Raw genomic sequence first — 23,731 nt, 5'->3', positions numbered from 1 at the left:
CCCTGCCCAGAGATTTGCTAGTACAATGGATGAAATCTTTATCCCAAACAAAAATTAGAAGTTACAAATAGAAAAGTTTTTTTTTTTTTTTTTAGTTTTTTTTTTTTGTAAATAGGAAATATTCAGAGATTCCTGCTATGGTATGATTAGCCCTTTTCTATGTGGAAGAAAGGGTGTTTATTTTGGATGGCTTATGGACAGCATATTTGAACAACCTCTCCAGGGGAGAGTAAAACCCTGTTGGTGAAGACTGCTCCCACCATGGGGGAGGAAAGGGCAGCGGGTGTGTGAAGATGAAGATGGTATGCAGAGACACAAATATTTATAGTTCTGTAAACTCTAAAGAGGAAAAAGAACACCCTTTATTACAACTGGGGTTAAAAAAAAGCCCCCTACCTAATAAAATGGGCAATTCCCATCTGCTCTAGACAGAAGGAAATAAACATTAACAGGAGTTCAATAGAAACCACTCCTAGAGTCCAGTTTTGATGCACCAGCTCTTATCTGTGTCTTCTGAAACAGTGTATCCTCAAATCAGATTAGCTGTCCATCCAGAACCAGTCTTGGCTGATCAATGGGATCAAATGTTTTGTTTGGTTCTTGGTGTTTGCATGTTCTCCTAAAGGGCAAGGGGGCCAGAGTGGGGTTTTTAGACTGGCAGATGAATCCCTGAAAAATTCATTCTGACGATGTCCTATTGCACTCCATGTGCTTCTATCAGATAGACATGTGGCCTCGACCTACTGAGCCCCTGGGCTCACTTCTCACTCACACATTCTTCCTACCTTTTCCTCCTCTAACAACTGCAGTGCTTTAACAAGAGGAAAACGATAATAAAAATAGTAATAATTAAAAAGGTAATCTACATTAACTTCCTTTTGGTATATTACAGTGGTATTTTCTGTACATGGCCCAGAACTAAGTTCCCTATGTACATAGAGACATGGGGGGTGGGGGGAAGCATCGACCTTAGAAGTCTTAGACTTATGCCCTGAAAGACAAGGTTCCTTTCTTCATTCGAGACTTTTTCTCCACTCTGCTGTTCTGAAGTAGCCAAGTTCTGTAAACCTGGTGGGGTCGGGGAGAGGGCTGCAGACAGGAGAGTGGGGACGTTTCCTTCTGTGTCTTCCCACAGTCTGTGTGTTCACAGGGCCCGTCAGCAGCTGCTGTTTTTGAATTCACCATTCTCCGTGATGGAAAGCTTGGTGGGGTTGGTGGGGGAGATGCCATTGCGGACCTGCATGCTGTACCGCTCCTTCACTTGGGTCAGTGCGCTCATCAGTCTGGTGTTGGCCGAATCCAGGGACACGATTCGTTTTTCCTGCAACACACCAAGCAGGGCTTTATGCAGGCTATGTGCGGGAAATCACATGGTAATTCTCCACTGAATGACTGTTCTAATGCTTTCTATCAAACAGCAGTATGCATGATGCTTCCCAGACAAATGGAACGTCTCTGCCTCTTTCTGCACACTACTCAGGTTCAGCTTCCCCTGAGCCCAATGGGTCTGTCTGTGTTTATTTTCTCTCTCTTTTTTTCCTTTCAGCACAGCAGGACCAGTTATTAATTATCCCTTTGGATACTAGGACGATGTGAAAAAGACACCATGTGTTACTTCAGACTGCAACAGGGGTGTCAAGCTGCCTAATGGTATTAAGTGCTTTGGGTCAAAATTAAAACATAGAAATCAGGTGGCAAAGAAAGAAGCACCAGAGGTTTCATTTCACAGAGGAAAAGTGCATGTGCTCTATGGATTCTCAGCCCCTATAGAGGGCACATCAGTCACATTTGGAAATAATTCACATTGTGCTCAAAATTAAAACAATACATGGTGGCAGTTTATAGTCACCAACAAAGTGAAGATGCAACAGCAAGAGGGGAAAAAGCAGCCAGAAGCTCAGACCAAGGGGTCATTTGAATATGGGAAGGGAGATGTGGCCGAAGGGGGATGCCATAAACATAACACATGAAAACAAACAGAGAACACAAGCTCCTAGACTCATTCCAGCTCAGAGTTACTCCAGGAAAGCTACCCAGTAAGGAGATTGTTTTCAATTTACTTTTGAGTCTCTGGGGGAAAAAAATGCCTTAGAACCAAAATTTTGGTACCAAACACACCAAAAAAAAAAAATCAAGACGGAAAAAAGGGCCATCCCCCGCCAAAATATGGCAATTTTAAGGAAAGTAGGCTCATCTAACTTTGAGGAAAAAAATCATTCCATCAAAATATTATCAGTGTCACAAAGATTAGGAGAGAAACCCTAATCTTAGTTTCAGCAGGTAGGGAGATTATTCCAGAACCTTTCCAACATGCAGTTGTCACTTTTCAGGAAAGAGGCTAACGTTGAGAGGGGTGGTCTTCACCTACATCCTTGAAATTAAAAAGAAAAAAACACCTGAGGAACAACCCCCAAAGCCAAAAGGAGCCTTCCTCCTCTGGGAGTGTCTGAATCTACCCTGGGAAAAGCGTGGTAAGGCCGGTCAAGGTGAGGTGCAGAGAGGACAGAAAGGGCTGAGGGTTGGATGCTGCTTTTTCCTAAGGGTCAGCAGGCACCCAGGGCTATGTCGGAGCACTCTGTTGGGAAACGCATGGCCAGGAGGGGGGCTGAAAGGGGGACCAAGTGAGGACCACTGCCCTCTACTGACCTGGGGGATGCTGGAGGCAAAAGTATAACAGACAAGAGCATCAAGTAATGCTCCCCTTTAATCTCCTACTTTGGGAGTGGGATGGAGCAGCAGGGCTAGCAGTTTCAAAAGTATGAGAAAAACCTCTTGTTATTAGCATTAAAAAAAAAAAAAAAAAGTCCTCCTTTTCCCTGATGGAGGTCCCAGGTGGTAACATATATAAAATCAGCATTACTTGGTAAGCATTCATCTAGTATAAGATGCTTTTTATTTTGGGAGAGTAACTCATTTTAAAGGTTGGTATAATTCAATGAAAGAAAGATCTCTGAGGCTTAAAAAATAGTAATTAAAAAAATCATAGCCAATGGAGTTTACTGGGATAACAAGTATAGATCTTTAAAAAGCTGGTAGGTAAGGACTGGGCAGTGGTTCTCAGGAGACAAGGAGTAGGGGCCAATGATGATGTTCCCCCCTGGTTAAGAATAGTCTCTGAACAGAGTAACTGGTAATATCTTAAAATGATTAAAAAAGAAATTTCAGTATCAGGATAAATTATAAAGGCCCAACACAAAGGAATGTAGGATTCTTCAGGTTTATCCAAAAAATTTTTTTTGGCATTTGTAAAAAGTTGTTTGATTCCTAAAGGGTCAAAAAAGAAGGCTAAGAATGATTGCAATGATTTATTTCCTATAAGAGTAACAGCTGAAGCCAAATAACCCCCCTGATGAACAGCTGAAAGTTTCCAAGTGGACAAATCCCCTTTTGTAATTCCCCCCACTGCCAACTTCTCAAAAATAAAACAAAAAGTAAAAGAAAAATAATCAAATAGGGACTTTTGAAAGTCAAGTTCAGTTGGCAAAAGATGCTCTGACATTTTGATTCTGCCTGGGTTGAGAGGCAAAGCAATCCACGCCCAACAGGAAGGATTTCCAGTGTGGGGAGTGCAGGAGCTGGAATGTGTAGGAGGCCAGTGTATCGGGCCAGGGCTGGGAACTGCTCAGCTAGAGAACGGACCGGGTTTACTTGCCTGTTTGAATAATCTCATCTCCATTTATGACCTGTAATTTAACACAGCGGAGATATCACTTGCAACAGTAACTAGGCAGCTGCTTGCTTCTCATAGGAGGAAGCCCTTCTCTGTTCTCCATCTGAGTCACATGGAGAGATCCTGGGGGGGTGAAAGTGGCACAGTCCCTGGTTTGATGCTTAAGAAATGTTCCCTTAATTCCATCATCAGGATCCCCATGGCTGTGCTACAAGGTTCAAGTCAGGTGGTTCTGCCCTGACCCATGAAATGTTCATCCTCCTGTAGTGCCAGTTAGAAAGTGGCTGACCGAGGCCAGGCCTCATAGCATAAACTCCAGGAGATCTAGAGGCTGACTTCAGGGACGAGTCTTGCCCATAGGGACATAGGATTGCTGACACAGATGAGAACCAGTTCATTGGGCACCGGACCTTTAGTGCTTTGGGAAATGTTGGGCTCAACTCTAATATAAGGAAAGCAACTGTATTTGTTTCAGAAATATTTTCCATTACCAGTGGCACCAAGGAAGATGCCAGAGACCTAAAAGTATGGGCTATCTCACTGAGAAGCTTTCACCCCAAACTTATGCACATTCTATTAAATGATGCCAGAAGGGCTGCTCTGCTCCATCAGACACTTATGATGTAAGATTTATCCCTACAAAGGAAAGGACCTGATATAAAAAGTCATTCATTACAAAGGATGCCCAAAGATGTTCAAAGTCTTTTGCTATAATAAGATTTTAATGTATCAGTAAGACAATAGCTGGAATTGGAGGTCATAATCTTTTTTTAAAAATTAGCTTTCATGTTTATGATTTGTGCTATACACATGGTACACTGGGTTTCAAAATGTGATCTAGTGGATTCTCCAAGTATTCTCAGGGACCATGGTGGGCCTCTGGTAGAAAGCATGCAGTACAGTAATGCTTGTTTGAAAAGGTAATTTACTACAGTTGGCTAGCTTCACTGTGATTTCATCCATGAGCTGACAGTGGTCCTTACTGGTAGTGGTCAGTATGAGCAGCTGGAGAGTGATCTATGGAAGGCTCCTCTGTTTTGACCAAAATAGTCCACGGCATCCAAGCATTTGAAAACCACTGTCTTGAGGTATGGACCCAAAATGTCTAGTTTAGCCAGACCACCAGCTGACGCTGACTAATGATCTGAGGATCACATTTCACCCATCCCTGAGCAGCGACAGCCTCCTGGTTAAATGAGAGAAGGTCCTCACTTTCCAGAGCTTTTGAGGCCTGATAGATCCTATTCCCTTCCTTGTTTTCACCAGCCATGCCTGACTCCTGCTTCACACACGGTTGTCTTGCCCTCGATGTCAAGACAGGGAGTGGGAGTGGGTAGAAATCATCAGAAGCTAATGAGGCTGTCTTGACAAGCAACCGGGAAAAGGGAAATGCTCTATGCACAGATCCACAATTGTGACACACTCAAGCTTCCTCTGCTTAAGATTGACACAGTTTTAGACCAGCTGGAATTTTAAAAATGGTCTGCTTTATCTCATCAGAACCAAAATCTCTCCCAGTGTGGTTATTAATAGAACTCCTCCTGCATTATTTTGTCACACTGAAAATCCACGAAGCAGAAACTTATTAACAGTGGTTTTCCTGACTAAATTGCTTTCTGTATCCAGGCTATATCTCCAAAGGCTCTGGGGTGAATTTTTACAGTATGTACGGCAAGACAGCCTTGTCTCCACTACCCCTTCTTCACCCACCCTGGGGACACCTAGAAAGGTTTAAAAAAAGGACCAAGTCAGATAATTACAGCAGACCTTTCTTCTGATTCTTATGAGGTCCAAATATCCAGAAACTACAGAGTCGAAAATATTCCAGGAGCGACGCTGATGAGAGCGTCACAGCTCACACTGGCTTCCACGCTGGGTGTGTCTGTGGAGCACGGGGCCCAGGAAGCCTCCTTCCACCGCTCTGCTTTCAGCCTCACTCCCAACTCCTCTGAAAAATAAACCCCATCCCACATTAACCCTGTCAGGAAACTAGACAGGGGGTGTTAAGTGCATGCTTAAGAATCCTGGGAGCTCCGACATAGACGGTCCCCTGGCTGATATGCAGAGAGGAGAGTAGAACATAAAGTCCTTGCTCCCAGTTTTATTTCATAGCTTAGGAATATGATAAGGTCTTTAAAGGTGAGAAATGTAAACCCGTATGGGCTGGTTGTCTTCAGGAAGGGGATATATTTGGTGACTAGACCAGCCACTCTATCAAAACCGCATCTGCCTTTTGTTATTTGTTTTGTTCTAAAAAATACAACCATATTTTGCAATGATAAAATGAAACCCAAATCGGCGATGTCTCCTGCTTCCTGGATTTTGCTCTGATCACTGATGTGCCCCTGTGAGGTGCTCTTGGCAGGCACCCCACCATTAGTGTCAGAGGTATAAGCTATAAGCTATGCTGAGCAGGGGCCCAGGTTCTGATTTCATCAGGGCTAAGAGGCTCTCTAAGCACAGTGCCAATAAAGAAGGGCAGCCACGCAAATCCCAGGCATCACCATCAAACCCTGAACCAAAAAACAGCAAGGAAAGGTACCTTCCACAACCCTGTTTTTCCCTAGTATGTGGGGCTAGAGGTCGACGGCACAGTGAACGTGACTAACAAGACCGTGAACATCACAGCCAAGCAATGGTCAGTGGAGGTCACAAGCCAGACACATGCGGTGTACTTTTCACAGGTACCTAGAGAATGCCCTCCTTTCCGTAAGGAAAGAAGGAAACCCCATCATGCACTAGGTTGAGATTTGTCAAGCAACTGCACTGAGCACGCTAGTACTTTGCTGGGTTAACAGACTTGTCACCAGTAAAAGAAAGGAAAATTAATACAGGTCACATAGAAACTCTTTTAATCTTCAAAAGGTAATGCTGCGAACTTTCCAATGACCCATTTTGCAGTACATGCCTTGGCATTTCCAAAGGTCAGAAGTCAGGAAATTGAACAGTTATTATGAACAAGTGCTTTCTACCAGATTCAAGGCCTGCTCACCTGTGCATCGATTATTTTTTGCTTTGCATCAATAACTGCTTGCATCTCAGCATGATCCTTCTTCAGTTCCTCTTCCACAGCCATCAGCCTAGAACGTGGCAGCAAGGAGACAGTGAGGATGTCAAAGAGAGGCCAGCTGATGTAGGGGACAAGAAACCCAACTTGGCAGAGTCCACATTTCCATTCCTTCCCAACGAGAGGTCCATAATCACGGTTGCTTTCTTCTTTCCCACCTTGGAAGGAGACATCCAAGGCTGACCTCTCTGCCTGAGACCAGATCCCATGCATTTTTATCTCCTCTGGGACAGAATCCCCATAGTCATTTCCTCCTTCTCCTCTGTCAGATTCTAACCCCGGCCCAGCTTATTTCATTGTAAACTACCAAGCCAACCAGAAGGAAACAAACAACTCTCTCTTAATCTCAAGTTCCCTGGGACACCTGGGTGGCTAGTGGTTGAGCGCCTGCCTTTGGCCCAGGTCGTCCTGGGATCGAGTCTTGCATTGGGCTCCCTGCATGGAGCTTGCTTCTCCCTCTGCCTGTGTCTCTTCTCTGCCTCTGTCTTTCCATGTCTCTCATGAATAAATAAACTCTTTAAAAAAAAAAAAAATCTCAAGTTCCCTGGTGACAGCTGTCCCTTCTCTCCCTGCACAGCTGAGTTTCTCAGAATGTGCTACACTTAGTAGGCCTGCTTTCTTTCTCAGGCACTGTTCACATCTTAATCCACTGACACTGAACTCCATGAAATGGCTCGAAGACTGCTCTCTCCATATTTCTGAAACAACAAACCTTTTCTGTCTTTATTTTGCTTGACCTCTCTGTATAGCATTTGACAATAGTCAAGCACAGTGGTTACGAGCATGGGCTCTGGAGCCTGAATGCCTGCCTTCAAATCCTGGTTGCTCCACTAAGTGACCTTGGGCAGGTGACTTCATGGCTTTGGAACCTGTTTCTTTATTTGTAAAATGAAAAATGAAAATAATTCCTGCCTCCAAGGTTGGCATAAAGCATTTTTATTTAGATCAAACCAATTATTATTTGTAAAGTGCCTGGCCCACAGTTAAGTGTTATGCAAGTGTTTGGTATAACTGACCCCTCCCTTAATCTCCCTTGACATCCTTGGCACTCTCTCTCTCGCCCTAAAGATATCCGTTGATAGTGTCCTTCCATGTCTCTAGACTCATGAGAAACAAACTGACTCTTGGACATTGAATACTAAGACCTATCAAGTGAGTTGCAACATTTTTACTTTTTCGAATTATTATGATGAAAGAGAAACAGGCTACCTCCATCTTCAAGGAAGGGTATGAAGGTGTCACATTTAGAAAATTTTAAGAGATACAGTCATTCACCATATCCACACGAAGTACCACAGAGCTAATGTAGAACTGAAGTGGCTTTTGCTGTCACTACTTCAGGATTCTTTGGATCTTTCGATCCCTTTGTGTCCTAACTGGCCCCCATCCACCACAGGTGATGGTCTGACCTGCTGATGATGCTTTTCATCTGGCTGTCCTTTTCCTCCTGCTGCCTGCGCAGGCGCTCCTCGCTGTCCTCCAGCCTGGCCTTGTATTCCAGCAGCAGCTTCTGCATCTGCTGCTCCTGCACCAGCAAGCGGCGCTCGTATTCCTCAAGGCGCCGGCTGGACACTCTCAGGCGCTCCTTCAGTTTAGTAATTTCCTGCTCATACTAGAGCAGAAGAGAGGCATCAAAGACAAGGAGAGAAAAACTGGAGTTACATTGGTTTTGGAAATCAATGTGGTCGGATGCTGTCTGGGCTGCCATTCTATGTGCTGCTAATATTCTTAAAAATGATCGAAAGGCATGAATGGTAAAGGAGTTCTGTCCTCCCTCCCCCTAAAATCACATTTTTAATCTCAACTTGGCATTTCGAATCTATATTATTTATGTGTACCTCTTTCCACATTAAACTACCAGTTGCTGTAAGCCACAATCTGTATCAAATTGGGGCAGGAAAAAAAAAAGATCAAGTACTTAGGAACCTGACAAATAACTTAAGCCAGTTGTCTACCAGAGATTTCTGTATCGTCACCTGTACTGTAGGACCTCTGACATCAGACTGTCATTCCTTCATTCTACTAGAATCAGCCCTTTAGAGAAGAAGCAACATTTCTATAATGTTATGCTATCAGGTAAATAAATAGAATCTGATGGCAAAGTAAGCTATTGCTGCTTTCTCCTCAATTATAAATGTGTAAAACATTCAGGTCACAAGCACTAAGCAAAAGCCCTACATATACTCCAGGGCTGATTAATAACTGTCTCTTGGCCCCCCCCCCCCCCTTTTTTTTGGCCCCTTTTCATGACGTGGTTCATCTGCTCAATCTGGGACTGCTTACTGGAACATGTATGTTTTTCTCACTAAAGTTTTATATAAATATACATAAACCAAAGCTTTATATAATAAATTCTCACAAAAGCTTTATGTAATTCCATTGGTTACACAGCCCTTTCTTGTCCTAATACTACAATAGTTGGGGTGTGAGTGCCTTGGAATGTCACATTTCTGGTGAGGTGAGGTGAGAAGTATAAGCTTTCTTGTAGATGGTCTACTTAAATTTATTACTAGTTCATGATAAATCTGTATGGTGCTTTGTAAAATGCAACTATTTTCACAGACTATCCCATTTCATTGACAATAAGGCAGTTAGCTTCTGCTTACCCACATCATGATACTAAACTATACTCGTTAAGCCAATAGGTCAAAGATGACAGTTTTCATGACAGTTTAAAAAGGTAGAATGCATCAATAAGCATATTTTAGGATCAAGCTGATAAGTAAGCAGAACTAGTTGTATGGTTGTTAATTAAATGAGAGAATGCCATCCATGATGGCAAAGTTCTTATTTGATAATCCTTTTTCTCCATGTCAACTTTTCTTTAAAACAAAACCGAAATAATAGATAATATATGTTTACAAATCAATATAGGGCTAGGAGCTCTTTATGTAGAAAAAGCAAATAAGGGGGTAGGGGGAAGACAAAAATCATTAAATAGGACCTGGGAAGGAAGTCTGGTCCAAGGGTAATTTTGGCCTTGGTTGAAGACTAACAACCAGCTTACAGAAACACTAAATATTCCCCTTCAATGACTGGAAATTAATAGCAGAATGTTCTCCAATTTAAGATAACATATAAAAAGAAAATTAACCCTTCTACTCCAGCCTGACCAACATTTTCTATTTTCATACAGAGACACTACTGACTTGAAATATACAGATGTGTGGATGCTCGATAAAATAAGAGGTGGAGCGGAAACTGGGGAGGGGAAAGACATCATGTTATTGGCAAGACAGTCCTTCTGGTGGCCTATCACTGTGGGGGCAAAAAGTGAACAAAAACAGGCTAGTTCTACCTTCTCAGCATGCTTGGATTCATCTGGATTTTGCTCAGTCTCTTCCACATCCTCTTCATACTGTCCATTGTTCAACACCCAGGCTGCTGTCCTCTCTACTGGGGACATGGTGGCAGAGTCCACAGGTGACTGCACCTACAACAGAAACATTTATTAGCATTTCCCCAAACAGCTCATTCACTAGTTAGGTTTTGCAAAGGGAGTTACTCTTGGAGGACAAAACTGTGACCTAATAAATGCTCTCAGTTCTAACTAATATTTTATTAAAGATGGGGCTGGGGGTGGGCAGGAATGAGAATATCTGCTTGTGTAAGAATATACTATTCTGAATAGAAATTCCTATGCATCACATCTAAGAAAAGAAAGCAAAGGCCTTAAAATTGTTCACTAGTCCAGTGGTCCAATCACCAGTGAAATTACAATGATAAGAATGAGAGAAAAGGCGTGACACGATGGTTTACTGCTCAGCTGAGGAAATGGCTGTGTAAGACAGAGATGATCAGGAACCAACAAACTGATTAATGCTAAACAAACTCATGAGGTATCCATTTATTTATCAGAATGCCAAATCCTCAATTTTCACATCAATTATTTAGACAAAGAGAAAAAAGAGAAGTGCTGACTTCTTGATGGATTAAGGCCACTCTGAAATCTATATTTTAGACCAGTTTCTTCATGAATATAGGATCAAAACAATAGATATTGCATTAGTTTAAGGGATATTTTGATCCAGTTAGAATAGTCAGATAAGTTACCGTTTTCCAATACTGATATACTGAGTGGTAAGAATATCTTAAGCAGCAACCCTGGGATGCCTGGGTGGCTCAGTTGGTTGAGCAACTGCCTTTGACTCAGGTCATGATCTCAAGTCCTGGGATGGAGCCCTGAGTCCAGGCTTCCTGCTCAGTGGGGAGTCTGCTTCTCCCTCTCCTGTGACCCATCTCCCCGCTCATGCTCTCTAATAAATAAATACTTAAAAAAAAAAAAGTAGCAACGGTGCCACTTAAACTGTCCCTTAATCTCTTCAATACTCTTTTCTTAAACTACTGATTAGGGATATCACCACCATCACTGGTAACACTTATCCTGATATCTCATAGAGTTGTAGGGACTGAGTGAGATAATGTAGGTTAAAGTTCTTTGGAAAGTACAGAGCTTGGATGTTATCATATTTATGTCTAGAAAACTGGTACTGGATATTATAATTTATATTAAGCTATGAACATTAATGCTTTCTCTAAAAACAATGCTAGAAATATAAAACAAATTATTTTTCTCTTGTATGCCTGAGAGAGAGAGAATGAAAGAGGTTGGGAGGGAGAGAGAGAGAGAAGGTAGGAGAGATCATAGCATTGTATGTGAGGTAACCTTCTTAGAATTAAAATAGATTTCTATTTTGAGGACCAATACTGTGTAATCTCATAATTGGAGGGAATTTTCTCTTCCATGCAGAGCTATCTACCTTAAGATTACTTTTATGTCATTCTGGAATAGGATCCAGTTAAACTCTAAATAGATAGCTATTTAGAAGAAGGGATTTTTTTTTGATGACTTTGCAATTTAAAAAGACAAGATGAAAAATATTGGCTGCAGACTCTAAAAGGTTATCAAAGATAGGTTGAGAGAAACTCTACAAAATACACGTATACAAGTCATAGAATGGTGTTTCTTAAAGGTGTGAAGCAGAACCTGGTTTGGCTGATTTGCTAACAGATTACAGATAGCAATAAATGGCATCACACCTGAAGCACACATAAGCAATTATTAATGGATGTCTAGAAGTTCCTCTTTTAAAGTCATTTCCTCCACTGTGTCAAGACATATAAACATGTCTTAAATTTCAAGATCTTTAGTTCTTAAAAGTCTATCTCTATCTCCACTCTGCTATCTATGTGTGCTGTATACTTCATTCATTTGTGTACCATTTTATTATTTCTTTAATAACCATATTATCACTGATATATTATTTATTATCTCTTTAAAACAACTTTTTCCAGTTAGCTGAGTCCTTATGCTAAGCAATAACATCAGTAAAATCATGAGTTTGAGGTTATATATATTATATATTTATACATATTTTAATATTAATGGTTATATATTTTCTATTATGTGTTAAAATAATTATATGACTAATTAAATGAACATCTTGTATACTTAAATAATTTTGAGAATCAAACTTTGGAAATACTGGCCTATAGGATACAGTATCAACTATAAATGGAAGGTAGTAATTACCCACATCGGAAGTTATTATGAGAAACAAATGAGTCAGCTTGTAAAAGCATTTGTAACCTCAAGGTACTTTACACACACACACACACACACACACACACACACACACGTTATCCCCCTACTAGATTTTAAAAGCAGAGAGCAAAAAACTGCTTCAGCATTGGCAGAGAAAAACAGTTTCACAAGAGGTTTAGGTTTTTATTTGATGTACATCTGAAAGAGAAAAGAATGTGGTTTTGAGTTTTAAAAAATTAATAAAAGGCCAATATTTAAAGGAGACCAATGCTTTTTAAATTTTATAATCTTATCACTTTAGCACATAGGGCACAAAAAAACTGCTTTTCTGTGAAACCAGGATTTTCTATTCAATAGTGGGTTGAGATAAAGCAGGTACTAAAACTGATAACTTTTACTGTTTGGAATTTATTATTTCAAGGCAGCTAATTCAATAGCTTTCTGCTTTATGCAGTGTTTCTTAAAGGTGTGAAGCAGAACCTGGTTTGGCTGATTTGCTAGTAGATTACAGATATCAGTAAGTGGCATCACGCCTGAAGCACACATAAGCAATTATTAATGGATGTCTAGAAGTTCCTCTGATATGTTGCTTCAATGAACTTTCTTTCCCTATGATCTGTCATAGGGTAGCTATTTGAGTGCCTATAAATGCACTGTACACTATGGTTGCTCCTAAGAACACATGGAGGAGAGATCTTAGCCTTCAGAAACAATGTCGACTACAACAAGCACAATCTAGGCTTTGACTGTTAAGTGAAAAGCTGTAAAACCCAGAGCTGGGTCATTCCACTGGTGATGGTGGTGGGTACCATATCCCCAGCATGATGAACAATGTCTAACGAATTAGAAGGGACTGTACGATAGAATTGGGCATTCAGGTCTACTCTTATTTTACTGGTTGAATCTGATTTTCAACCACTTCCTAATATATCTGAGCACTCTGCATGGCATATAGTAGGTGGTCAACAGCTGTTGAAAAAACATTAACTTTTCCTTGTATTCATCGTAAAACCTTTACAAAAGTATAAAGAACAGAAAAATAACATTGAGAAAATAAAAAATTATCAAAATAGAGGCGATTTTTTTGGTTTCTTTATTTTATAAACTATATATTGTCCCTTACATTTTTTTCTATTGGTCTCATGTGTGCTGGTCTTACTTCCCAACTAGATCGTCAATCCTTGATGCATGGCATCATATCACACAGTCTGTTTTTATTTTTAAAGATTTTATTTACTTATTCATGAGAGACACACAGAGAGAGGCACAGACATAGGCAGAAGGAGAAGCAGACTCCATGCAAAGAGCCCAATGTGGGACTCATCCTGGGACTCGATCCCAGGACTCCAAGATCACGCCCTGGGCTGAAGGCAGGCACTAAACCACTGAGCCACCCAGGCGTCTCGATACAGTCTATTTTTGAATGGTGGTGACAATGTAATTGTACAACAGATGCTCAATAAAATATTATTCATTTATTAATACTCTGGTTCTCTTTAGAATTCAGTACTAGAGTATAATGCATTACTATGAGAAAGCCATCATACGTTTTTTCTCTAGTCCTTTGGAAGTACATCAAAGGCTTTTCTTCAATGATTATTCCATCTCCCTTACAAGCTGGCAAAAACAGCAAAATTTATTATCTCTGGTTTTTACTATTATTAGTTATTTAGGCATTATTATAAACAGCAAACTTTATTATCTCTAGTGTACAGTCAAAGAGATTGGGAAAAGAGGTTGGTAAGTGCTTCAAATTCCACTTTGCTTAGCTACAGCCTTAGGAATAAATACAGCCTATTTAGATCAACTGGCTTTCAAAGGTGGATCATTAAAGAAAAGGAAAGATGAAAAAGACAAAAAGAAAAGCAGTAGGAATTCCTACCAGGAATGTCTCCCTTTTGAGATAAAGGTGTGTAGGGTTTCTCTGGGAAAAATACTAGCTTTAGGGTGAAAGGGCCAGAGACAGCAGTTTGTCCGATCCTGTAATCCACTCATAGCCTGGCTACACTGAGGACAATGGAGAAGCAGCCAGCTTCCTCTTCCTTGCTAGGCTTTACTAGACATAAATAAAGCTTGTTGCTTTCAGCGTTTCCAAAGTCTAAGACAGTCTGGTTCTCATCACAAAGAGCACTTCTGCTGTCAACACCAAAGAAAGGGCTGGCTAAAGCAGTCAACTCTGAGGGTTCCTGAAGAGCTTAGGTAGGAGAGAGTTCAACACATCTATATGTGAAAACAGCAGCATCCTTCCAACGGGTCTGCCAAAATTGAATTTATTTTAAAAGCCTCTTCAAGTTTGAATTTTTAAGGTTACATAACATGCTCTATCTGAACACATACAGCTTAAGTACTATTACACACAAACAGTACATGCTGCACAAAAACCAAAATGGAGAGGAAAATGAGGGGGGAAAAAATCCAAAAAGAGGCTGAAAAGGGTAAAATAATTTGAAGGCAGTTTCCTGAAAGCAAAAACAAAAACATACACAAAAAACAAACTCTCTTCTCTCTAGATTGTTTCGCTAGGATTTTATTTCCTTCCTACTCAGTACGTATACATATACGAAGACTGAAGCCAGTAATGCTGCCAACAACGGGCACTCCTTTGTGCTGAGATACAGATGGAATTTGCAATAGGACAAAGCCACTGATAATTACAGACGCCTACAGAACAATCCCCACAAAGAAATCCTCTAGTTTTGGGGACAGAAGAATTCCCCAACACAATTTGCAATTACAATATGTAAAGGAATTTGCCAAAAATGTGCTGATTATGTAGAAATTCAGAGGCTTCATGGGAGAGGAGAAAAGCAAGAAACCAAAAGATAAGGAATAAAAAATAACAACATAAGTTTAAAAGAATAAGCCATCTGCATAGAAAAAGCCAATGTAGAAAAACCAGAAACTTGAGCAATAAAAATACATGATTTATGCTTTAACTGATATGATGGTGGCACTACCAGCAAAGGTAGGAACAAAGATGAATATTTAAAGCTGCACTAGGCCATCTCACTGCGTTTGTCCTCAATTCGTGCCAATGTAATATAGATGGACTCAATTCATTGATGGTGTGGCACAAAACATTTTTAAACTGGTTGTTTGGAGACTGTATGTATTTCCTCCCTCCTATCGAGACAGTCTTCTATTCACCCATAGAAATATGTACTGCTTGTGTGATGGGTGCTATATTTTCCTACCTAAATGTTATGACAGCTGGTTCCAGATGATCACGCAGAAGGCTATGTAATTTATAATACTTATAAGCCTCAATTTGAGTCACAGGCCCTGGGAACTGAGAACTTCATGACACAGGGGAATGGGTTACCATTCCTCTTTTCTGTCCAAGGCTGGGCCCCAGTCAGCTTCTGAAGAGTAGGCTGGAGTGCCCTTTCCACTATCCTGTCCATCTATGCCAATCTGATATTCTTCTCTACTCCCTGTCCCATCTTCACGGACCCCAGGCTACACTTAGCCCCCCTTAGCCCCCCAAGTGGATTTCTGCCTCCACACAGCACTCCATCTCTAAAATTACTTATCTTTCTTTTCTCCTCCCAATAAACACTTCAATTCTCTGAAAGTAGTTGATCTCAATTGGAAGCTAGCATAAAAGCAATGTGTGAAAATGATCACAATAAAGTGTGAATGACTGAATGATCATCTTCTGACACATGAATTAAATGTATATATATATGACATAAAATGACATACATATGAAAGATTTCATTATATGTAATCTTTCCTTTCCTTATTAAATCAAATGAATTGGGGGAGTGCCTGGGTGGCTCCATGGGTTAAGCAGCCGACTCTTGGTTTCAGCTCAGGTTATGGTCTCAGCGTCCTGGGATTGAGCCCTTTGTTGAGCTCCATCCTCAGCAGAAAGTCTGCTCAAGGACTTGCCCTCTCCCTCTGCCCTTCTCCCACTCCCACTCACATCCCATCTCCCTCTCTCATTCTAACAAACAAATAAATCTTAAAAAAAAAAAAATCAAATGAATTGGGGATATTGGGGAAAATATAAATAAAATGAAAATGAAAAATTTAAGACTGAAGGAATTTCTCTGGAAAGAACGACCAAGCAGAGGAGGTTCTGCCCAGGAAGTGGGCTGTGGGAAAGGGTCTAAGTTAGTCGAGCTTTTCATCTCTTCCTCTACCTCCACATCCCAGGATTCTGTCAGTGTCCTAATTTTTATTTTATTTTTTTAAACAGTAACTATTAGATATGGGGCAAGGCCTCTGATCACAGCAGAGTGGAGGCAGAAGCAGCCAAATCAGTAAATGCCTACCTATAAAAAGCAAATATATTAAAAAGATGCACTGGGGTTTTATTGCAGTCTTCTCTGACTAGTGGTTTTGCTGACAAAAGGATCTGTCATAGAACTCTTTCAATCACAAAGCTCCCTAGTATGATTAGGTTTCAAGAAAAGGTCAGCAAACACAAAGGAGAAAAATCATTAGTTGAAAGATATTAAATGTATACATATACATATACATGTATTCCTCAGGTTATTAGATTGTTTCAAAAAGTAAAATATGTATTGGTGCCTCAAAATGTAGTATGTAGGGAAGAAAAGGATTAAATCCTTGGGAAAACTTTTGTCATGAAGAAAAATCTGGAAATTTTAAGACTGGTTGTGACCCTGGCTGGGCTTACCCATGCAAATAGAAATATAAGGGATTTGTAAATGAGAATATTTGTCAACCACCTGTGTTTCTATCTTTTTACCTGTCTCCTTCACTTTGCCTTTATAGGTGCTCAGGTGCTATTTTTCTAGCCATTTCCAGGAAAAGGCACATGAGACTTGTTATTTCCAGAAGGAGGTGGGGGATGAAGTAGGGAGCAGTTACATTAAGCCCTTGGCTCAGAATGAGAAAGCTTATTCTGGAAATGTTAAGGTAAAAAAAATTAAGGCAGATTAATGCCCAGATTCCCTAAATACATTCTAGTTGATCTGGCCTACAGGTTTCATAGTTTATGTGTTCTAATTATTCATTCAATACTGATCTGTTCTTAGTGCAAAGCGAGGTGGCAGCTCAGCTGCTTGAAGAGAAGGAAAAGCCTTCGGCCTGGTTGTTAGTCTCCTGAGGGTAATGAGTCAAGCTTCCTTCTTTCTTCTGCCTCCCCTAGCCAGAAGTCTCCCAAACATTTCATTTCTTCTTCCCATTTAAAATAAAATATTTTTCTGTAGGAACTTTGCTAGCAATTGGATTTCCTAATATATACATATTTTTATATATAAAGAAGCAGGGACACAGGTGGATCAATGGAGGCCAGACCTCTCCCGCCCCTGCCCCCATCCCTACCTGCTGTGTCTGTTGTCTCTGGATCGCTCTCACTTTGGGAACGGGGCTCTCTCTGGAGGAAGAGGACTGCTGCCGGGACCGGCTCCCATTCTGCACAGGTTCAGCCACCAGGGCTGCAGAGGCCACCGACATGCTCCCCGTGCTACGTAAGGAAGCACTGTGTGGCAAGGATGGCGGGGCTTTGGCTCGGGCACCTAACCCAGCCTGGTCCATTTTCCGGATCTGGGCCTGCCCGGTACTATTCTGCCGCGGCAGAGCAAGAGGTATGTGTCTGTCCGGTACAGTGTGCCGCCTGGAGAAATCCTCGCTCTGCGTGCTACGTTTGGTGAAATCTTCCATGCTGCTATTGCTGGGTCCACTGAGTTTGAAATCTTCACTGTTACTTTGGCTTCTGGAACTGGCAGTGCTTAGATTCTCCAAACTAGAATCCACAGAGGCCTTTGGCATTGCTGGGATTGGGTTATTGAGGTGATAGACAGGGTTCTGGAATGACAGGGGCTGGAGGCTGCCTGGCTGGTTCAAGGCTGGGTGCAAGGGCCTTCGAACTTGGGGTGCACTCTGGGGAGTGCTCTGGGTTTCCCGCAGTTGTTTGATACTGGCCACCTGGGTTATGGAAAGCTGGCTTCCAGTTAAGCGCATAGGCACATCGAGCATGATAGATGCATGCTCTACTTGAGCAGCGTGAGTGTCCTGAAGGTCCATGAGGGAGATGCTCCGACCGTTAGGAAGGCTACTTTCCTTTTCATCCTTTTCAGAATAGGTCATGCTCTGAGAGGAGGCCTGCTGAACCAGCAATAACGTTTTCCCTCTGAAATAGCCATCTGTATTGTCCTGGCTTGGAGATTTTAGTTTATGCAAATCACTGTGGAAAAAGAGGACCCTTAATTACTCTTGAGATAAATTCAAAATAGTTAGGATTTCTCAACCCAGGGATATCAACATTTCTGAAGGCTCAGAGGCCCAATGTAGATACTTATGTCGGTTTCTAAACTCAAATTTCATCATTACAATTCCTAAAAATACAACATTTTTAGTTTCTCTCCAAAGGTGGGGAATAACACTGTGTATACCCCTCCATCATGGTCTTTGATTTTTACTAGAATTCCAATCATTTCCTAGCTAGGTCCTAAACCCTCCTGAGGTATTCCAACTCACTGTTAACTGGTTCTGTCTAAACCTTCGAGAGGAGGGAACAGTGTCACATGTTCAACCAAAAGGTCCTTGCTAAAGGCCCAAGTCTTGCCAATCCAGAAAAGAGAGTCAGTCTAGGCATCAACATTGTATCGACCTATCCAGCTGACATAGCCAGCTATAAAATGATGTTAACTGAGGTTCTCCAGAATTTTGAGTTCTACAATAAATGAAAATATAAATATCATAGAGCCCTTAATCTTCCCTTAAGCTGGACCTAGGTGTTTTTTTTTTTTAAATGTTTATTATAATTCTATAATAACATTCTAGAAAATCAGTATCCTAGATCTTGTGTTCTATTATGACAAACAATTGGATTTATCTCCGATCAGATGATTCTTTCCAATTGATCATGACTTTTAGGTTATAAATTCAACAAATGACTTAAATAGATTTCTGCCAAATCTCTAAGCATTGTCTCTCTGAGATGCTAGTTTCGATTCTCTCTTACATACCTGTCAGTGGGGTCTTCAAATATTTTCTGCAGCCCAGAGGAGAGGCTTCCACTGACATTTGGACTGGAGTTATGCTCAGTGAAGCGTCTTAGTTGCTGTTGTATTGGTGTAGGATTAGTTAGAGACTTGGTAATATCAGCAAGAACTCGAGGGAGCGGTCCCAATTTTGCCACGGTCGCCTGTAGGAAGGAATTTTCACCCTAATTGGATAATAAGCATTGCGACATCCACCAACGATTGTTTTTGGGAAAACGATGCCCATTGATGGAGGGGTGTAGGTTGGAGGGAAGGGTAGGTGTTTGCATATGGGAGTGGCAGGTTCATAATGCATTGTTATGGAGCAGCAGAACCATGGCGTCGAGATGAATGGAGGAGGCGAAACAAGGTGCAGCAGACATTGAGGAAAGAAAGGAAATAGAAATTAGGATTATGCAAATAAAAATTAAAAGACATGCTCAAAACAACCAAACTATTGCCATTCCAACTAAAATAGGCATGCAAAGCAAACTAAATCTTTGGGAGGCTAGTAGATCAAGGGAAGGGAGGGTAGGGGAAGAACCAAACACCTTCTAACCAAAGGACTTCAAGACCAGAGGATTGGCTAGTGTGATGAAACTTCCAAAGAAAAGGCATCGTGTGAGAAAAGAAATGCATGCCAACATACAAGAAGGTGTTGCATTCAGGGGTCCGGAGCACTGCAGGGCACACAGGTGATATTGCCATCCACTATCCCATTTACTTTTGGGAACTCTGACCTACTGTCAACTGGGTTTGCATTAAGTAAGACAATCTTGTTTTAAGCAGCAAAATCAGGTAAACTCTTAACGAGATGTGTCTAAGGTTTACTCCTGGTTCCCAGGACCAAACACAGATTTACAAGGAGAAGGCATGTTTACATAGCAATGCCTGTTAAAAAGATCTTGACCCTAAATCAACCAGGCCTATTTTACAAGATTTCCATATCTGCATCCCATTGATGCGTTTATTTGACAGTCACTTTTTAGTATTGGCTTTATCCATCTCAATCATTTTTTTCTTTGGGGAATTCTTATTTTCATGGAGTCTTATGGGACCCCTTAACTCTAGGGCAGTTTTACACAGCTGCGTCTGGGTCCCTTGTGTCTTCTCCACAACCGAGACTATTCAACTCTGCTCAGACGGGTAGAGTAGTCGCTCAAATGCTACCCAAAGAAGAGCCTTTACTTGCTCAACTTTCTTGAACCCTGATTCATATTCAAGGAATGTATGCTCAGCACAGCTCCAACTCCAAATCTAGCTAGCAATGTTACAAGTGAAGAAGGGGTCCTCAAGAGCACAAAACAGTTTATTATTTTATAAGTGGTAGGACACCCTACCACTTATATTGCCTCAGGAAAGTGGTCTTTATTAGTAGGTTTTACTACCCCCATTTTATTGGTACAACATTGTTAAGGATAATAGGAAAATGGAGGAAAACAAATACATTCTAATCACAAAAAAAACCTTTGTCTTTTGAAGTTATTCTAACATACCACCACATCTATTTATGAAGTACCTGTAGCAAACAAAAACATCAATAAATAATTATTGTGGTAAACCTAGCTAAAGTCAAAGACTACTTTCCATTACAAACTCTATTTCTCTTTGAAAAATTCCAGAGGGAAGAAAATGGTTGGCATGGTATATATTTAGTTATTAATATAATATATAATTTTTAGCTTATACTCAGAAAATAAATGATTAAAAGTAGTATTTTCCACTTTTAAAATTCACAACTGTAGAGAAAGAAAACATCAGAATTTTCAGGTCCCATGTAACTCAGTAGTACTAATAGTTATATTGAACTCTCCGACTTATATAACAAAAAAAGTCTCAGGAGTAAAACAAATTAAACATGATAGTCTCAGCATTTTTCTAAGTCCACACTTTTGTTAGAATTATTAGATGAGGTTTAATCATCTCATCCTGCTATACATGAATAAATCTGCGTTTAGCAATGTTTGATGTTAGTTTCTAGGCAAGTTTTTAGACATGTTCTATACAATGTCCTATATAACGTTCTAAACATATGATTATTTATAGAAATATATATGCCATTAATTCAGTGAATTACTTAAAAATATAGGTTAATAACTTCATGGCTTTCTAGAATTTCTTGGTTTGTAGGGAAACCATATTTTACTCAGAATTGGTAACTATTTACTCCCAGGCTTCTAGCACAAAAGGTTGCTTTTGATCAGCAGAAAGCATGAATGCTGTCACTCTGTGGATACTCTTCAGAATTCAGGTACATTAAGGTTCTCTAACTCCCAATCTCCCATTATGCTTCCAGCCTACTTTACCTTATCAAGCTGGGAAACTACTTCCCATAGTAAGGAATGCAAGACTGAAAGCTCCCGGCCCAGATCAATGTAACCATCAAAGCCTGGGGTGTTTGAGATGGTGTCCGGATTAGAGATTTCCAAAAGAAAGCGCTTCATTCCACCCCATTCATGTTCTAAAAAATCATTCATGAATGCCATATATTCTTCTTTGTTACCAAACCTGAAACAAAGGGAGAGAAAATGGGAAAGGATATTATTCAGGAAAAAAGATGTTTGAGTTGACTTTACAATGAGCTTTAAATTTTTTATTTTTATGTTAGGGAGGTAAGTGACTAATTTATAATCTCTTAAGTGATAAAGATTAAAACATACTTTCTTTATACTGATGTAAAACTCAAACACTCTGCATAGCTTTCTATTCTCTGTGGGCTATAGCTAAATCTTTTTTTTTTTTCCTGGTATTTAAGGCTCTCTGTAAATAACCTTCATTTGCCTACCAAATGCTCATCAGTATAAACCTTCAATATTGCTAGCTTCTTCAGAGTCTCCCAAATATATCTGCTTCTCCAAGTCTTTCCTCATGCTATTTATTTTCGCTAGAGAAGAACTTCTCTTCTTTGTCTATCTAAATTCTAGGTACCTTCGGGGCCTTGCTTAAGCCCAGAAAACTTCTTCCAAAATAACTAGAAATAATTTTTACTGGAATTAACTCAAATATGGATAAATATGTCTATTTCTGTGTTATCTCATAAATAGGATACAAAAAGCTAAAATAGTGCACTTCTAAAACACCACTATTTATACCAGAAAACAATCTGTCTCATTTGAGTTCTAAATTCAAGTTCTAATTTTTACTTCAATACATTGCTAATAGAGAATTCTGTCTTTTTAGAAACAATGAAAAGTGGCAAAAGAAAGGTGAGAGTGGATACACTCTGCCATCCAAACATATCCGCTGTTTACATTTGAGTGCATTTTCTCCCCAAAGGTCTGCTAACTTCCTTTGAGAAAATTTTAAATGTATAGAAAAGTTGAAAGAATATACAACAAACAACCATATGCATTCATCTACATTAACCAACTGGTAACATTTTACCAAGTTTGCTTTCACTTTCTCTCTCCACACACTTTTTATTTTTTATTTTTTTTGCTGAACCATTTTAAACTGAGTTGCAGACATAAACTCTAAATACATTAGCACCTATTTCTCCAGAATAAGGAATATCTCTTACATAAACCCATGCCATTATCACACTAAAACTTTTTAAAAGCATTATCCATAAATCTTATATATTTCACCTTTAATTGTCTCCAAAATGACTTTTATAGATTTTTTTTCCAATTCAAATCCAGTTAAGATTCAAGCATTGCAGTGTTTTAAAACCTAGAACAGTCCCTCTCTATCTTTTCAATTTTACATGGCATTGACTTTTTTTGAAGGGGCCAGGCCAATTGTTTTAGATAATGTAAACACTGAGTTTGTCAGGTGGTTTTTATACTTAGGTTTTTGTATTTTGTATTAACATATTTCTGGAATAATAGCGTATGTATCTTTTAGTATCCTTCTTTTCTGCTAAAGTTTTTTTTTTTCTGCTAAAGTTAACAGCACTTTTCATTTAGTATAATTATATCTTCCTCATTTTCCATATTATTGGATATTTTTTGTGATCACTGGGGTGGCTGCAAATATTCTACTGAATGCACATACCACAGGCTACTTAATGGATTCCTTTATAAAGTGAATATTTAAGCTGTTCCTTTTTTCTTTATTTTTAATACCACTGCAATGAAAATCTTGTAATATGGGCAATGAGGCTCCCCAGCCCCATCCAAATTTTAGGTGTCACATATTTTTTAAATGGTGTTTTTAAAAAGTGCTTATGGTAGTGATACCTACTTGGCAAAGTTAGCCAGGTTCTGAATGACCTTGGCAATCAGAGTCAGGGTGCGAGATGTACGGTCATCAGGATACTCTTGCATAAGGTTGAAGAGACTGGGAGACATGATGGCAGGGCACAGGAAACGGAGAAACAATGAGGCACTGATGAGCCGCTCGCTGATGTCCTGTTTGCCACGGTTCAGGCACTGCTGCTTCCACGACGCAAACACTTCTTTCAACTCACGAGGAAAAACACTGGGAAAGAAAAATGACCAAACCTCTAAATATAAAAATACCATAACCAAAGGAAACACAAGTGATCC

General features: G+C 40.1%; 1 protein-coding gene across 22 annotated transcripts in view; it reads right to left on the bottom strand.

Annotated features, from left to right (window-relative positions):
• Positions 1-340: 340 nt before the first annotated feature.
• Positions 341-23,731, bottom strand: part of RASAL2 (RAS protein activator like 2) — a 339,256-nt gene continuing 315,865 nt past the window's right edge. For 5 of the 22 annotated variants that reach the window (XM_026001234.2, XM_072733110.1, XM_072733104.1 and 2 more), the window contains 8 exons: positions 23,427-23,663; positions 21,548-21,749; positions 19,227-19,405; positions 17,581-18,442; positions 10,036-10,170; positions 8,147-8,349; positions 6,663-6,750; positions 341-1,321 (listed from right to left, as the gene is read on the bottom strand). In XM_026001234.2, the coding sequence (XP_025857019.1) occupies positions 1,157-1,321; positions 6,663-6,750; positions 8,147-8,349; positions 10,036-10,170; positions 17,581-18,442; positions 19,227-19,405; positions 21,548-21,749; positions 23,427-23,663 (2,071 nt within the window). In that variant the 3' untranslated portion in view covers positions 341-1,156. Of the gene's footprint in view, positions 1,322-3,652; positions 3,794-5,437; positions 5,619-6,662; positions 6,751-8,146; positions 8,350-10,035; positions 10,171-17,580; positions 18,443-19,226; positions 19,427-21,547; positions 21,750-23,426; positions 23,664-23,731 lie in introns of those variants that run through there. The other 17 variants (XM_026001232.2, XM_072733107.1, XM_072733105.1 and 14 more) reach the window with 10 other exon arrangements.

The sequence above is a fragment of the Vulpes vulpes genome, chromosome 13 (assembly GCF_048418805.1).
Source record: "Vulpes vulpes isolate BD-2025 chromosome 13, VulVul3, whole genome shotgun sequence".
NCBI classification, from domain to species: Eukaryota; Metazoa; Chordata; class Mammalia; order Carnivora; family Canidae; genus Vulpes; species Vulpes vulpes.
This window is presented reverse-complemented; position numbering and strand designations above follow the sequence as displayed.